Here is a 17,765-nt window from a genome sequence, read left to right on the forward strand (position 1 = left end):
AAACCACTAAGAAGTGGTTTTCAGGTCATTCATGATCCCATAACATCTGAACAACCTTAATGAACCTCGACCTTCCAAAAAACTTGCTAGGAAATTCCTTTAATATACACTTTAGACTCTGCTCATAATTCAATGCAATCGATATGCGAACCCCCAACACCAGTGTGAACGATCTGATATCTAGAAAGGACAATAACTAACTTTTTTTCTTAATCGAGCAGCAACAAAAATAAATTTCATAATAAATTCTATTCCCAATGACAACTCAACCTTTTACTAAGGGATTGGTAAAAGGTTGAGTTGTCATTGGTTGAAAGGCTCAGTTATACTGAGCCTTTCAAGCAATGATTACGATTGCTGTCCTCCCAGAATGTGTTAAGATGCCTGGATTGTAATTAGATCAAGACGGGGGAGGGTGAATTTTTTTATGGACTTTTATTTTATTTTTATACTTCGGGACGACCACCAGATCAGAGGGTTTACAGTAGAATACGAAAACAATCGTTATTCTCACTACGGCCAAGTTAGTCGGACTCCAAAAATTTCCGCGAAAAATAATTTTATAATTTTTTATTAATTTAATAATTTTCCACAAAAGTAACTCATAGCCTGAATTACTTTGGTGCAAAAAAATCTAACTACCACAAATATGAGGAGTTTTAAATCCACCGACGACAAATTAATGTATCCTAAAAAAAATGTATGGTATGTTTTAAGTTTGTTTTGTAATGTGGGTTTAAACTTCGCATTGAGATGAGTATGGACATTGCATATATGAACAAGAAAGCTGATTATATTGGCGGACTATAGACAGTTACTTCTAGAAATTACTTTCAATGCAGAAAAAGTAATGGTAAACCATTTTCCAAATGGATGAATTGCGGTTGAACCACGAATTATCATCCTAAGAGAAGGCAGAATAGATAAAACAGAATCTAAAGAGCTTTGAGGGGAGCAATAATTTTATCATGTGAAATATGAAAATCATCATGTTCTCGATTTTTTAAAGAAGCTAAAATCAATAGGAACATTAAAATGTACACCATGATTAGAAAGGTCTACAATATCCATATACAAGAATATATATCCAGAATATTCATATACAAGAATATATATCCAGAATATTCATATACAAGAATATATATATATATATATACCCAGAATATCCACATCCTTCTCGTGTACAGAGTAAATTGTTATTACAAAAACTGTAGCTTCTAAACAAAATCACCCAGGAGGCTAATGGTGCACCCAGGTATCCTGCCAGTTAAAAATGCGATCTCTGCAAGGTCTGACTCCACAGACGATAGAGACAAAAGGACCAGACCAGTTGCCTTATTTTAATGTACTTTTTAAAGAGATTTTAGATGATGTTAAATCTTCCTGGAAGTTTTAACCAGCATAATTTCACATAGTCTGACGAATTCATTGACAGGCATTGTCAAACAGATATACTAGTTGATCTGGTGATGAATTTACTCAAATGCGAGATTAAGTCATGTTCTTCACTTGGCTATGCATCATAACATCAGGAGTCGAAAAATCATAAATTGTTAACAAAGTTTAAGCGATAATGTATTAATACTTAAACAGAGTTGGCTGGATTTTCATCTTTTGAAATTTAAAACGTATTCTGAACTTGACTAATTCCAAAAGCTCCAATAAGCCTATGCATTCAGCAATGAAGACCGTTGTCTTTATTGCTGCAGCCCCCTCCGTTAGAATAGTGGCTACAATTGCCATTCTTCCTCGCTGTGTGGAAAAGTTCGATTCTTCAGAGAGGAAAAATTTTTATGCACTTTTTCATACCGTGGCTGAGTTATTAGCTCTTAAGAAAGGACCAAATGGTTTTCATTTTTTTTAACTCGGTTTGTTCATCCCGCAAACAGGAAAACCGACCGTTGGTTACATGCAATTTGTAGATTCTTGTAAACTGCGCGTATTCAATTATTCAATGTGTCCTAGTTAGTACGATATACTCGCGCGAGCACCTCATGGCCTCAGTTGCTTCCGCATTTATTACACACGCCTCGCTCCAACCCAAACCTTCGTTGCTCGGGATTTTATCCCTAAACAACTAAAATATTAAAATTAATTAACCCTAATGAACCTCAAATATTCTTTGTCTCCTCATTTTCAAGCATCAAAGTTGAATAAGAAAAAAAAAATTCCACTCAATCAAAAGGGGAATGTCCGTGATGAACAACACACAATAAATGCCGCAGCTTTCGCTAACAAAATGCCACTAACCCCACAGGCTTCTTTGTTCTTGCTGAGGTGCTCAATAAGCAAACGGAACTAGGTCATCTCATCAGAATAATTCAAGGAATTCTCCTTAATAGATGACACGCGCCGGTAACACTACCTGAAAACAAAGAAAGCCAAACCACGGTTGGAGGCACGATCTTTCTCTACAGATTTGTGATTATTGATTACAGGGCATTTGACATTGAAGTGTGCCACTTTGGATTCTTGTAGACAGAGAATGTAGGAGGATGTTCAGTTCATGTGGAAAAATAAATAAATAAAATTAGAAAGGAAAAAGTGGTATCGGGATGAAAATGGCGCTGTACTCAACGAACTGAAGTCGCACCATCTGTGCTTCTCGAATATGCCCAGGAATGCTTTCGACCAATGATTGCTTAATATGATGACGAAACAGATGCGTCGTCTGTATCTCGGTAGCAGACATGTGTTTTTCTATGGGGAAGCTCCTAGAACGTCTGTTCAACTCCGCCTCCTATCTCTTCGAAGAACAGTACCACTGTAAGAGGGTCAGAAATATGTTTGGTGTAGGTTTGCGTGTCTCGGTAGCAGAAGGTGACCATTGCATGTGGAGACCGTTATTGAAAAGATCTGGTGGTGCTGTGACCAAACGCGCAGCAGAAAATCGGCTTTCATCCGCCAGTTCTAAAATAATTTCTTATTTTGTTCTTCTCTGGTCATACCTGTTCAAGTTAGTTTGAATCATAGTATGATATTTTCGTACAATTTATATGTCGCAAAAACCAGCACTAGCTGCTCCACCGAAATGCTTCACATTAATTTTTCCCATTTCCAACTAAACAGCACAATGAACGCTCATACATGATTAGTTTTAAAGTGCAGAGTTACACACTCCGCGTGTCCGAATCCATACGATGTCATAAAATACTGAGGTAGTCCGCTATCTTGGGTGCATGTGTGTTAAGCGCAAGGCAATTAAGGCCGTGAGGTGTTAATATGTTGTCTGTAAATTGCGCTTTATATCTTGTAAATTCCTTTGACCTCATAAGGTATCAATTTCTCTCAGTAGATAATAAACAGGCACAATATGGCCGCTACAGTCCTTGCACTGGTATTAAACCATAATAACAACAACAAAACCCTTATACGGCTATTCTGGAGTATAAATAGCTATTTTAATGTATGTTCCAGACATTCTTCATGTCTGGAATACAGGGTGATTCAAAAAGAATTTATTGAGCGGTAGTTCCTTTACAAATTGGTTTTGACCAATTTGTAAAGGAACTACCGCAGTTATTTCTATAATCTTACAAATGCTCAATATGAGCCCCTCGTGATACACGAACACATCACTCCTGTAGTGTAATTCATCCCAAACCCTTTGTAGCAAATCATCGTCGATAGTTGAAATAGCAGTCATGATGCGCTCCTTCATTTCCAAAGCACAAGGTTTTTGATGTGCCCACAAGAAGTCGCATGGTGTGATATCTGGGTGGCCACTGTTCCAGAGGCAGAATAATAAATTTTTGAAAGTGTTCAGTTATTTTTGAACCACTCTGTATATAACTGCCTACCCATACATTCAACTTATTACACGGCAATTAAAAGATTACCATGCGTATGAATCTCGTAAGGTATTTTGATGTTGTGGTGTATTTATTATCCCGGTATGCTCGGTGGCAGAGAACTGTCAGCGTGATAATGAAAACTGAAAGCAATTCAACAGAATTAACTGTATGGATTTCTAACCAGATCTCACTAATGCATGCTCAAATCACGATAAAACTATTCACACAGAATATAAAACATGAAAAATGGATGGAAATGTTCAATAAACAATGGTACTGTATTTATAAGAGGTACCAGATTAGGTGCGCGTATAGTGTGTGGCAGCATGCGAATCAGCTCCGATTAAAGTTACTAATTTGTGCGGTTATACTGTTTTGATTTTCGAGAAAGATGTTCTAAAGAATTCCTCTGGTGATGATCTGTCCGGTAATGATGCCAAATCGCTTACATCTTCCTCAGGTAATGTTTTTTTAATATATTATTTCTTGACTGATTGTATCAATACGATACAGTACTTCCATTGTCCAACTGTAGAACAAAAGCAGTTGGCTATTGACAACCAGTGTTCGACGACTGTGAGTGCTCCCACCTCTTGGTATCTAGGTCATTGCCTCCGGCTGTTTTAAAGACTTCGCCTGAAATAAACTAGGGAGTTGTGCTACCACAAACACCGCCTAATCCCTTTAGAGCAATTGTCAAAAGTGTTCTGCTTCGCCTTCGTTTTTCCGCCCTGGTAGGGTAACTACTAAAATCATTACTGTCGCTTTCCGTCATACTGCAATGCCGTCCAGGAACACCAAAAATCAACTAAAGACGACTACTGTCGTTTGCAGCCGCTGCAACAAAGAAGTCAGTGAAGTGGTCTCGTGTAAATTATGTTTCGCCCTGCTTTGCGAATCATGTTCGGGCCTAAAATCCCTACATAAATTAAATGCCCCGCGTCGCAAGAATTTCACGTGCGTTCCTTGCAAGAACAACCAGCCGAAAAAATTTAGGTCCTGCGAGCAGTTTACCAGTTGCACAGATAATCAAGTTGGTGAAGCGATCGCAGTTCCATTAGCAGATGATAATGATACATCACCCACTTCCAGCACCTCAGCTGCTGATACATTTCATCCAACGAACTGCTTCCCAGATATAAGGGCCGGATCCGTGGAACGGCTTATTTCCCATTGTGATATCACTAACGCCGCAACCTGTTCGGTTGACCCTGATGATGAAGACTCTAGCTTCTCTAACTTAACAGACGCAAAGGATAAGTCCCACCATCGCAGTGTCGCCACTGTAGCAACTCAAACAGAAGACTTCGCCAATATCCCGCATGCACAGCCAACAATGCATGCAGATCCCCAAAGAAGGAACTCCCCACCCTCTATCATGTTTACTAATGTGTCTACACAAACTGACTTTTGGCTTGCTGAATCTTTGTTTCCTAGCCACTCCACGTGCCTCTTCAAGAACCGTAAATCACTTGAAATTATTATAACATCAATACTTGAAGATATCAAACACCGTATGCTCTGCACTACTAATAACTACGTATCCGCCATAGCTGATAACTTTTCTCAAGATCCAAGTTTGTGTACATGTAATGATGGTGGTCCAGCTATTAAATGCGCTACAACTCAGACCTGCGCTACTAATCAGGATCACAATAACTTATCCTACAGCACTAATGCACTGAATTCTGGCCAAACACTAAATTGCCCCGAGATCCAGATAGCCAAAGAACTTCCTTGCCAGGAAAACCAGACCAGAAACCCTGCCAATCCTACGGAAGAATCAGCTAATCCAGATAAACCACTTAGTGTCCCACTCCACAAATCACAGAAGCCATCTACTACATTGCAATGGAAACCCAATCCTGAAACTATCGTCGAGCCTTACTCGTACTCAAGCCGAGTGTATCAACCTACAATGCCGAAGAAACCTGAAATCCACAATTGCGGCCCCCCACTGCAAACATTACAACCATCCCGGGCGGAAGTTGTAGCTGCACCTCCTCCTACACTTGTGGCCCAGAGTTACTGCAGTAAGCCTCGCCATCCTGAAGAAGGTAAAACGGGAACCCCAAATGTACTAAAGAGAAGGCGATCGTTTAAAATGGGCACCTCGGCCACCTCCAGGCTGCAGGCGATGAATCCACCAACTGTCCGTCTTCGACGAAGTCTATTCGTTTCCCGACTGGCCCCAAATACAACTCCAGATGATATCGCGTCATACATAATGCATGAGCTGCACTTTACTGTGTCCGTCACACTTCTTAAGAAAACACCCCTGCATACATCGTTCAAAGTTGAGTGCGATGCACAGAATTTCAGCTCCATATCAGCGACTGCTCTCTGGCCGTCTGGATCACTACTCAGGCCATACTATGAACCTAAATCCAATATCACCCCACGCCTAGCCATGGCTAATGCGCTATCCCACCAAGACTGCTCCCAAGCGTGACGGTTTGATAGGCATTCCTATTCTCAGAAGCCCCAAAACCAGGAATCAGGGTCACACGATGATGAGCCCTATACATACCCCGATGACAAAACCTCTCATCAATCTCTGCAATACCACAGCTACAATGAAATCCACCCTCAGCTCATACCAACTATTGTAACTAACCGTGCTAAAAAGCCAACAAAGAAAATAAATAATGTCCTCGAATCAGCACTCGTGAAGGTCTCGTGTCACCTTACACTCAAGATTTTTTATCAAAATGTTCGTAGTATTCGGAATAAGCTCGAGACACTTGAGCAGATGCTTCTGTCCCAAATGGCTGACGTCATCTGCATGTCTGAAACCTGGCTGGAACCACAACAAGAATCAATTGCCTCCGCCCAAGCTGCTGGTTACAAATCTTTCTTCACCTCCCGCTCTCATACCTGTGGTGGGGGCGTTGCTGTTTTCATAAATGCCAGTAAACTTGAGTTCGTACATGTAGTCTCCAGCAAATCCAATCTATTCGAAGCATTGATAGTAACGGTCAAGATCAACTCTTGCTTATTAGATCTCGGTGCAATATATACACCCCCAACCCCCGATGCTCAGACAATCAATGATATTGCATCCTGGCTAATAAATACGCTTCACACATCTGCTATCCACCTCATCTGTGGGGATTTTAACTTACCACCAAATCTCCAACATCTTCATGAGTCACTTATGGCTAAGATTGCACCTAGTGGCCTCAGGATCATAAACGAAGGCCCAACTAGAGGTCTTCATCGCCTGGATCTCATATTATCGTCTGGTTCCTGTAGCGTCGACATTAAACCCGAAACTCACTTTGAATCCGATCATGAACCCATCGTAGTCCTATTGCAGCTCCCAACGCCCAACTTTAATGTCTCCCACTACGTCAAAAGGAAGATCATCATCTCTCCCACCTTCCTACAACCGAACAGATGCCTTTATGCAACAAGATTAATTCCCTGGGAAGTTCTCGAATCAGGAGATCCGGAACTGGCTCTAGACATATTAACTAGATGGTTGCACACTGTTACTATGTTCTCAGCAGCTAAACAGGTCAGTATCTCCGCTAGAACTAATGCTTGGTGGTCTTCGGAGCTAAATCACAGTTTCAAGTGCAAACAGTCCCTCCATAAACAATGGAAACAGTCTGGTACAGCATATGACCGAACTCAGTACTCCAAAGCTAGAGCACTGTTTAATAGACTGAAATCGCAAGCCATTAAAGAATACACTGACAAGACCTTATCCAAAGGCAAAGTGCCATATACCCATAACTCTGAACCAGATTCCAATTTCAATCCAGTTGAATGGATCAACTATGTAGCCAGATTCCAAGACAACATCACACAACCATATGATTACCAACCAGACCCCATTTCAAGTCCAGATGATGAGCTGTTTTCTATTCAAATCGATCGACAGCAGCTTCGTCAAGCCATCAACTCGCTGCGTCCGTCATGCACCGCTGGCATCGATAATGTCCCACATTTCATCGTAAAGTGCCTCAGTCCATATATCCTTGATCCTCTGCTCTACTTGTTCAACTCCATCCTCTCCCATAGAGTGTTTCCGGCATCCTGGAGCAAATACAGTCTTGCCCCACTACCTAAAGTTCAACTACCAAGCCAGCCGAAGCACTATAGACCGATCTCCACTGCATCCACGCTCCTAAAGCTACTGGAAAAAGTTCTTCCGCATATAACACGCCATCTTCTTCCACAATCATCAAAACAACTCCATTATGTTCTCCCTAATAGATCAACTGTCTCCAACCTTCTGGCAGTCCAAACGGAAATTTTAAATGCATTTGAGGCCAAATCAGAAATGGCGGTTGTTTATGCCGATATTGAAGCTGCTTTTGATAGCCTCAACATCTCAGCCCTTCTGAATCTCCTAACCAATTTCTTTCGGATCAAAGGTGACGTTTTCGCTTTTCTGCACTCGCTCCTCCGGAACAGAACAGTGTACTTCACTCATCGTAACCTCTGCTATACCCGATCCATCAATGCTGGTGTGCCGCAAGGTGGCGTTTTATCGGGGTTACTTTTTACAGCCCTCCTTATTCCGTTTGTGTGTAACAGAGATGATGTCATTACCTACGCCGACGATATAAAGTTCCTAACGGAAATACCACCATCAGCCGACAGGGGAGTGATCACATCGGAAATCTGTAATAAGATCACAGCTTTCTCTAGCCATCTCAACCATTTCGGTCTCAAACTGAACCCCCAAAAATCCGTTATTATGGTTTTTTCTCTGAAGAAGTGTCCCACATTCATACAACCCTCACTGGAGGGCGCAATTATTCCAAGTGTTACTAAACACAAAGATCTCGGTGTAACCTTCGACCCAAACCTTAGGTTCAACTGTCACATCGAATGTGTTCTACGCAAGATCAACCGAATGCGCTGGATTGCCCGTCAACATCTTCTTCATAACACAGACGCAATAACCACAATCAGATATCTGGAAACCATTGTGTATCCTACCTTTCTGTATGCCTCTGAAATATGGGCATCCGCAGTACCTTCTCTCATGAAGCCCATCTTCGCCAGTGAATACTGGATATTGAAGTGGGCAACCCACAAACATCGACTCCCCCCTCAGCAGAGGACCACCAGCATGGCCGACCAACTCCAAATCCCACGGCTGCCTCAAATAATCAGCATGAGGAGAACTGTGACCACAGTCAAAATGCTGGTTGGCAAAATCAACTCCCCTGACTTCTGGGATATATGCCAGTGGCATGTTCCACTTCCGTCCTTACGAGCCACCCCTCTTCTTCAGCTACAACGGAACAGGCTGAAGATCAGTGACAGATTCCTACCTGGACAAGTACTTCCTACAGTACAAGCCCTGCTAATGATCGGAGTTGACCTGCAGAAATTCGCTTCTGATCGCAATTACAGGCGCTCGTTGGCCGAACTTGTTCCCCTTTTGTTTGGCCCCTGATGTCGACTCATACTGATATCTCCATCTTCTATCTCCTATGAGGTGCATAACGGCACGTCGCAGGAAAATCGACGAACTGTCTTCACAAGAAAATGCAATACCGAACAATAATGTGGCACTGTGAAATTTTCTGACTTGTGTGAATATGCTTAAATATGTGCTTTGTACATATGAACGTGTACATACCTTGGTGTACTGTCTGCCTCACAACTATGTACATACTCATATCTATTGAATGGCTAATGCTACGTTTTTAATTGTTATGTAATATTTTATACTGCACAAATTTTTATACTGTACATATTTTTATATTTCTATATCATTGTCAAGCCCCTGGCCTCCTGGCTGTGGCGGGCACATTATTGCATCTTTACTGTACAATAAAGATTTTCTTCTTCAGATAGCAATGAATAATCGTATGAATCCTATTATTCGAAAAGGAAAATCATTTGCAGATAAGGATGTGTATGCGGATTAAAATAGAAAAAGATATATCGATTTTAAATTCGGCTACTAAATTTTTAAAATGCAAAACATCAGTCTATCGTACTTATACGAGAGAAACCAATACAAAACCTTATCACCTTTCTTCTTCTGTCGATTTTGTACTTTCGCTCTCATTTCTCTAGTCTCTATAATACCCGAAACTGGCGAAAGCCATTGTGGTCCTGAATGACGTCAAAAATACCGAACTGTTTTTGAAGATCGATCGAAGAAAGTAAATACACCATACGAAAGAAGTTCGTAAGCAAAACAGTATTATTTAGAGCCAAAAAAAAAAAAAAAACTGTTTGGTAACCAAGTTCGGTGGGTTAAAATGAGCGCCAGGCAATTAAAGGTATGAAGAGGTCGGTATATCATGTCTAAAAAAGCATGACCAGCCCAACTAACTCTCAGCCATATTATTAAAGGAAAAAAAGTCCACAAAAGCTCTTCCTGTTGGAAAAGATTTGAACCGAGGCCTCCTTTTCTCTAGTTTCTATAATACCCTCTATCAGAGGATTTATGACGACTATTCGCTAGACAACGGATCGGTTGTCTTTTCTCTAGTTAGTGGACAAATTAAGGATGGTAAGACCTGAATCTTCTTTACAGTTGGGTGTTAAGCCCTTTCAGCAGATAGAAACAACCCTAGTGACTCTTTGCTGACTATTCTCGTGTGTATGCCAGCACGAACGGCTAGTCGTTGATAAGCAAATAAAATCATGAAGAATTACTGAATAAAAATGTCAGATAGCAAAGAAAACGATAGAAAGTCAACTGAAACAGCAGACGGATACACCTGAAACAGATGACTGAAAGTCCCCCTAGATTATCAAAGGGTATTATTACCAGAATAGAAATCTAAAGTCAGCGCGTCTTAACAGAAGAGAGAAGTAGAATAAAATAGTTTCTCTTCTGTAAGGCAAAGGGGGAAATAATAGAAAGAAAAAGGACTAATATTAAGTGTGATTTAGCCTTTGTTAAACCATGTGCACCATAAATCGCTTGGTGACGGTGGAGACTGTTATGAAGGGCCTGTTTACCTGTTACTCTCCCACCAACTTTAGCTTGTACGAGGCTAAAACTGGTGGGAGCAACAGGTCAACGGTATTTAAATGAACACTGAAAATGGCAGATAAGACAGTTGTTGTCAGAAACGCTTAATTGGACGTGACATCGATGTGGCCACCCGGAGGGGCTATAACAGCTCTGCCGAAAGATGTGATGTTCATTGAGAGCTGTAAATGAAATGTTAGGTGTTTCGATACGTATAACACGTTAGAAGGAGTGGGATTGATGCTATAATCCTGTTCGCAAATGCAGCGAGTTGTGTTGGCTGAATGCAGTGAGTGGTAATTAATTTACCCGCTTAAATGTTTAGCAGAACAGTGAGTGGTGTTTCCTGGCACATCATCGTTCTGGAAATCTTTCCCTTCAGCTTTGAATTAATACAAGAGTGCATAGCTAACAATGCTGAAGCCTATGTCACAGAAGCTGTAGTAAATTGTAAGATTTACTTTTAATTTTACATAGAAGTAATTTCCATTTGTACGGATGGTTAGCCAAATGAATCACATTTCTGAATTTCGGCTGCAAATATTACCAGTAGCGGGTGGATTGTAGCCTATGAGGTTCTTGATCTTTAATAAACCCTTCATCAAAACAACAATCAATATTTTATAATCTATGCAAACTGTGAGGCTCACGTTTACTTTTGCTTGCAGCAGATGACAACATGGAGAAGAGTGTATCGGTACTTCTGGACGGAGATGAGTACGACTTGGTTTTCCTTGATGACCCCATCCCTTCAGAAATCACGGTAAGTAACTTTCCCCCTCATACTTTCAAGTAAGATAATTTCTGACAAGACAGATTAAATGGAAATAAAATCGAATTAACTTCTCAATTATCTCTTATATTGCTTGCATATACTTGTAAATCTTCCATCCACCTCGTCTTCTGGTAAACGGAAGTAAGGGTACTTATTTTGGGAAACGAAGTTGTAAATACCTGACGAAGTCACTTCTTTTTATCATTACATGTTTTATTGCGATCATTTTTTAGAAGACACATCGAAAGCCGTATGGCAAGGGACCAAATGGCAGTTGATAAAGCCATAACGCTCAACTTTATGGAATTTTCGTACAGGAGATATGACTAACCTCCCAGAGGAAATGATGGCAGCACGTTGTATGCCACGCAATATTTATTTTTGAAACAAAGTTTTATCAGACTTTAAATAAATATCTATCCACCATTCTTTTAAGTAGTGTTTTCTGGCTCCCAGCGGGAGAGATGTGAGCCTGTAAATCAGTGGGTTAACTACCTGTACTTTCTGTGTACTCTACTGTTTAGTGAGATGCGTTGGCTGGAAGCAGAGCCGAAGCATTCAGGTAATAGGGAAACGCAGTGACTGTGCCGGTGTGGACTTTTAAAGTAATTGAGGCTAAGATCATTATCTTCGCCTCAAGTAACAAAGTTAACTACCTGAGAATTAAAGAAGCACATCGAAGAGGCAACAACGTTGGGACATCGATTCCTATGCGAGGTTCATTAACTTGTAATCCTGCTAACTCAGGAAGATCACCTGGCACGAGGCTAGGAAGCTGTGAGAGAAGAATAGAAAAGCAAAGTGGGAAAGAAATATGCATAGAAGAAAATGTCCGGACTGAAAAGGGAATTTCATAAAGAATTTTGTTTTCGGTGAAATAAAGAGAGCTTTTTATAGTTTCGCGTCCCTGAAAGTTTATCTTGTGACGAGGTTAAAACAATATAATAAAGGAGCAAAAGTGAAATAATACTAAATATCGAAAATCATTATATTAATAAAGAAATTTTAGAATTTTATTTATATTTTGCACCAGCTTTCACAACAACAAACCTAAAAATTAGGGAAAAACGTCTTCCTAATATTATAATACTGCTTTTATTTGTTTATTTATTTCAGCTACAAAACAGCAAATGAACATGCCTTAAAATGCATCTACAAAAAATAAATATAATAATGATAATAAATAATTCAAAAGCAAATCAGTACAGAAACTTGAAAATATTAATTTCAAGAGGTAATAAATCCCGACCGGGCTAGCCGGGTGGGTCCCAGTTGGTCCCAAAGGAAACTGTCATAACAGTCTCATCTTTTAAAGAAATATCCAATTAACCTTTTGGCAGGGCCATCTGTTTGAAAGTAGTGCAATACCAAGGCAACTCGCTGCAAAGGCATATTTGTTGTGCTCTAAGAATTAAGACCATGCAGTTTAAATTCTGCTGTTCACAAAAAGAAATAAAAAAACAAGACATTCCTGCAAGCAGCTTATAAAGAAAAAACATGGATTCTTAAAGACAATTGCGATCACTGATACGAGTGCCATATTTATTAGTTACTAACAATTAAACTGTTAGTAACTAATCAGTATTCGGACGAATACAACCATTCAAAACAAAAAATAAAAAAATAATTAAGTAAAATAAAAAATATAATAATAAATAATTTTAAAATATTTTCGGAGGGAATGGGTACGGCTATCAGACAAATAATAATAATAATAAAAGAGAAGATAGAAATATATTCAAAAAATAACAAATAAAAAATACTCTTGTCATTTTGAAAAAAATAATATCCAGGTAAAATGTAGAAGCAAATATTGATAAACGCAGGAATTAGAAATTTATTTTGTTCTATTTAAAAAATAAAGATATTAACTTATATTATGTTATATAGCCGTTTAGGAGATATCGTTTCTGCATTAGTTATGGAGTGCTCAAAAATTTGAATTATTTGATTCAATTTTAAGTATAAAATGCAAATAAATTTAATTCAGATGTTTTTTCTAAAGAGATACTTTTAACTATTTTAAATGTAGACTTTATGTGGGTATTCCACATTTTAATAGATCGATTTTAACAAATCGTTGAGCACATTTTTGGGACATTCGAAAACTGAGCTTATATTAATAATTCAAAATGCCTTAAGTCTTTTAATCGACTACTTACTACTAAAATCATTATTTTGGTAATCATTTTACACAGAATTAATCAGTTTCCATTTAATCGCATTTCATGGTTCCCATTAAACAAACCAAACAAGATTAATTCATTATGACTTCTTGTTTATCTAGTCCGTTATTATTAAGTAGAAAAGTTTGCTCATTAATCTTTCCATAATATCTCAACATGCGTTTTAATTATTCACTGCGCTTTCCAGGAACAAGAAACCAGCAATGAAGCAGATGCTTATATAGTGGTATATTCCATCATTGACAGAGAGAGCTTTGAGAAGGCGGTGGATATTTTGTTTACTCTGAGAGAGCAGGGATTTACGGCGAATAAAGCTGTGATATTAGTGGGCAACAAGTGTGACCTTGTGCGTTCTCGCGAAATTTCTTCCGAAGGTGAGTAAAGTTGGAAATGACTTGTACTGAAATACTGTTAAGTTTTGTAGTAATTAGACTGGGAGATTAGGCCTAATTAAGCCTAACGATTGGGCTTTTAATAATCGAGTTTTTTTTTTTTTTTTTTTTTTTTCATTTTAGTTAATTTGTTTATAAATGTAAGAGGAAATACATTTTTTTTCTGTTCTCTCTCTTACAGAAGCAAAATCTGTTGCTTGTTCCTACGAATGTAAATTTATCGAGACCTCGGCTGGTATCAACCACAACGTGGATGAACTACTCGTAGGGGTGGTCAGTCAGATCCGCTTGAAGGCCAAACAGATGGTAGAACTTCAAGAGTTCTCTCCAATGAAGAATAGAAAGAGCCGCAGTAAGGGCTCACTGAGATCAAGTCTGAGAGCGAGAGGAATATTAAACAGACTCTTAGGAAAAGCGGATTATCGCTCCAAGTCATGCGATAACTTGCATGTGCTGTGACGTCAATATATTGCATCTGTTGGCATTATGCTACACCATAGCACCCCTTATATAGCGGAAATTATGGTGAAGGCAGAATGCGGAACTAGGTTTATCAAAAACAAAGAGATACGCTCCACTCAAGACTAATGGAAACATTGTTGTTCCACTGTTAAGATAGGAATAAAGCAGAAAATTCTTGTCTACATACCTGGTTCAGTCTTACATATCATTTAATATATATTACAATTATTTATAAAACATCCTATGTGTAGCCCAATCCAAATTTACAGTTTTATTCACAATTGATTACGCTTTTGCTTGTGGCCATCAACAAATCTGTGCCTTAGCCACTACCAGATGTCCATTGAGTGGTCAATTTGATTACTAATGATAACGAGCAATTAATTTGATCGATATGTGCCAAATTAAGCCACTTCTAATTATTGGCATTGTCAGTTTATATTCGACGATGCTTCCATCTGTCTTTCCTCGTCATTATATATTCGTCTGAACTTTATCTAAATTGCTATATTTTTAATAAATCATTATTGTAATAAATAACGTTAATAATTTAATAAATTAATTAATGTTTAATAAAACTATTTATTTTTAATAAATATATAAATATTTAATATCCAGTTCCGCTATAATTTCAACCACCACGGGGAATGAAGAGTAAAATTCTCACATTTAGTTAAAATTTCACTATTGCTCTTAATTACTACTTTTGTAGTCTCGCCAGTTATGTAAAAATAATCCCACATCAGTATTAATCTATCCTAGTGAAGATTTAATAGCCTTCTTTCAAGATTAATGATGGCTGTAATGAAAACTTCATTAAAATATTCGAGTAATGCTATTTAAAATTTGTTATCCATATTTTCTTACTCCTGTTGTTGTTGTTGGTAAAGAAATCAGACACAAATAAATTAATTTCTTAGATATTTTAATACTGTTATATATGTCGTCAATCGACTAAAATAAGCCTATTGTTGAAGTCTATTGGTATTATAATAAATGTTACTAATCAGAGCAGTGAAGATGATTTTAACTTCGGTGTTGTTCCATGGGTATTCTGATGTCGTCATTGGAGTGCCTGCACAATTTATCCAGAAATAGAAAGATAAAAATAGATAATGTGGTGCTAAATCAGATTTCAATGTAAGCACATTGCATATTCTAATTCTTTGTTTGTATGTCGTGGACATTTAATTAAGGTTCGTATTAGAATGAATGTATAGAGGGAAATGCTTTTGTGTATCTAAAAGTCAAGAATGAAATATATTACGCATAATGTTTATTCTATTATAAACGTGTATGTATTAAATGTTTTTATCGGTGCTATATATATGCATGACAATAAAGCCATGCCATGTCCACTGAGTATCCATTTATTACTTTTGTTGCACATCACATCAAGACTGTATTTAAATATCAAAAATGCCAAGGCAAAATCATAATCTGCCGTCTTGACAACCACGCAAACACTTAAATCCCATATGGTCGTCCTTATTTTTATTTTCTTTTACTTAAGAATATACTAGCGTAGGAAGTGGCTCCTTGATCACCATGGTTACGACATTTCTACCATCTTTCCATATTTGATCTGTATGCTAACAACAGAAAATGCTTTCGTATGAAGTGGGAGTTCTCGAAATCTTTCCTTTACGTTAAAAGGTTTACCTTTAGAAAATCTCAAGAGAATTCGTTTAGAATGCGTAAATAAACGTTTTGATTGACACGATTTGGATTTTTGATTTGGAAAACGTATTCGACTACCTAGACATAACGCACGTGGAGACCAGCAAAAGCTGCGGGAAGTAGTTCTATATAAAGACTTTTTATGGCAACCAAGTACGATATCTACTTGCTAACACTAACTTCAGTGACAGGAGCGCCATCTACCAATGTGTTATTACCACAAATCAACAGAAATACTGGCAAAATACATGTAACTCAGACGTGTTTACTTTCTAACACTAACTTCGGTGACAGGTGCGCCATCTATCAACGTCCTTGTCCCACAAATTAACTGAAATGCTGGAAAAATAACTCGAACGTCAGCTATCTTCGTAAATATACCAAATAGACGTTATTTTTAATTTTTCGCCAAACAGAAGTTTATTGTCGTGACTGTTCCACTTTCATTTCTAGTCTTCATCTTTCTTCAATGCCTGTCATCTTCAGATCAGGTGAACTTACTAACAGCTTGACGAAAGGAGTTGAGTTCGTTTATAGGATATATAGTTAATGTTAACTGCTATTAATGCACAACAGTAACCTAAGATAAAGCTTTAAAATTCATCAATTCCGTGTTTTTTTTTATTTATTTTAATGTTTAAAATAAATTTGAATATTTTTAAAAAATTGCATTAAAATTTGACTGGTTGATATTATTAGAAAAATGTACAAAAATAACACTTGCTGCATTAAAGTTGCGTCAGAAATATCAAGGAAATTCAAAACACCAAAAGGCTTACTACAGGGGTGCTGTTTATCCCCCACCTTATTCAAGTTGTACCTGGAAGTGACTCTGGAAGCTTGGTCCCAAAGATGCAGATCAATGGGATTACGTGTGGATCAAAACATTCATTCATCTACAAACAAAATATTTTGTTTGTAGATGATCAGGTACTGATCGCGCAGGATGCTGACTATAGGTGTAGAAAGCTACTCGAACAATATAAAATATGTGGTTTGAGAATAAACTTCAGTAAGACAGAATATATGAATTCAACAGGGGGCATTTTTAATATTAATGGAATACCAATAAAGAATGTGAAGCATTTTAAACATCTAGGAGCTATTATGCAGATGGATGTCTCATCTGAAGATGAAATTGCAAAAAGAATTAATGAGGGAAGAAAAGTCTTGGGAATGCAGAACCCAATATTATGGGGCAATAATATTCTATCAAAAACTGCACGATTAATATATAACGCAATTTTCCAGAGTATACTACTATATGGATCTGAGGTTTGGACTATAAAGGAAAGGCAAAAGAAAAAAAATACTAGCTGTCGAGATGGATTTGGAGAAGATCACCCCGAAGATCTAAATTGGAAAGTCAAGAACGAAGATATAAGAAAAGCAATGGACGTTCAAAAAAACATCATAGACAAAATAGAACAGAAAAGACTAGAATGGTATGGACGTGTTATGAGAATGGGGAAGAGAGGCTACCCGAAAAAAGCAATGGAATGGATACCGCTTCCCTAG

The 17,765-nt window shown here is 38.1% G+C and overlaps 2 protein-coding genes across 2 annotated transcripts in view; both read left to right on the top strand.

Moving 5' to 3' along the window:
- The window catches only part of LOC150082928 (uncharacterized), a 121,142-nt gene extending 106,578 nt beyond the window's left edge, over positions 1–14,564 (top strand). The window contains exons 2-4 of the mRNA XM_090378325.1: positions 11,421–11,515; positions 13,901–14,087; positions 14,287–14,564. Coding sequence (XP_090234451.1) covers positions 11,421–11,515; positions 13,901–14,087; positions 14,287–14,564 — 560 coding nt within the window. The remainder of the gene's footprint in view (positions 1–11,420; positions 11,516–13,900; positions 14,088–14,286) is intronic.
- Positions 14,565–17,099: 2,535 nt separating this feature from the next.
- LOC150082929 (uncharacterized) lies at positions 17,100–17,765 on the top strand. Its single transcript, XM_090378326.1, has one exon. The coding sequence runs from the start codon at positions 17,100–17,102 to the stop codon at positions 17,763–17,765; it is 666 nt and encodes a 221-aa protein (XP_090234452.1).

Source organism: Mastigoproctus giganteus, chromosome 7 (genome assembly GCF_048544385.1).
Source record: "Mastigoproctus giganteus isolate SK-2022 chromosome 7, ASM4854438v1, whole genome shotgun sequence".
Lineage (NCBI taxonomy): Eukaryota > Metazoa > Arthropoda > Arachnida > Uropygi > Thelyphonidae > Mastigoproctus > Mastigoproctus giganteus.

Excerpts from the sequence above, each read along its gene's own strand:
- LOC150082929 (XM_090378326.1), top strand. The coding sequence starts at position 17,100 with ATGCAGATCAATGGGATTACGTGTGGATCAAAACATTCATTCATCTAC.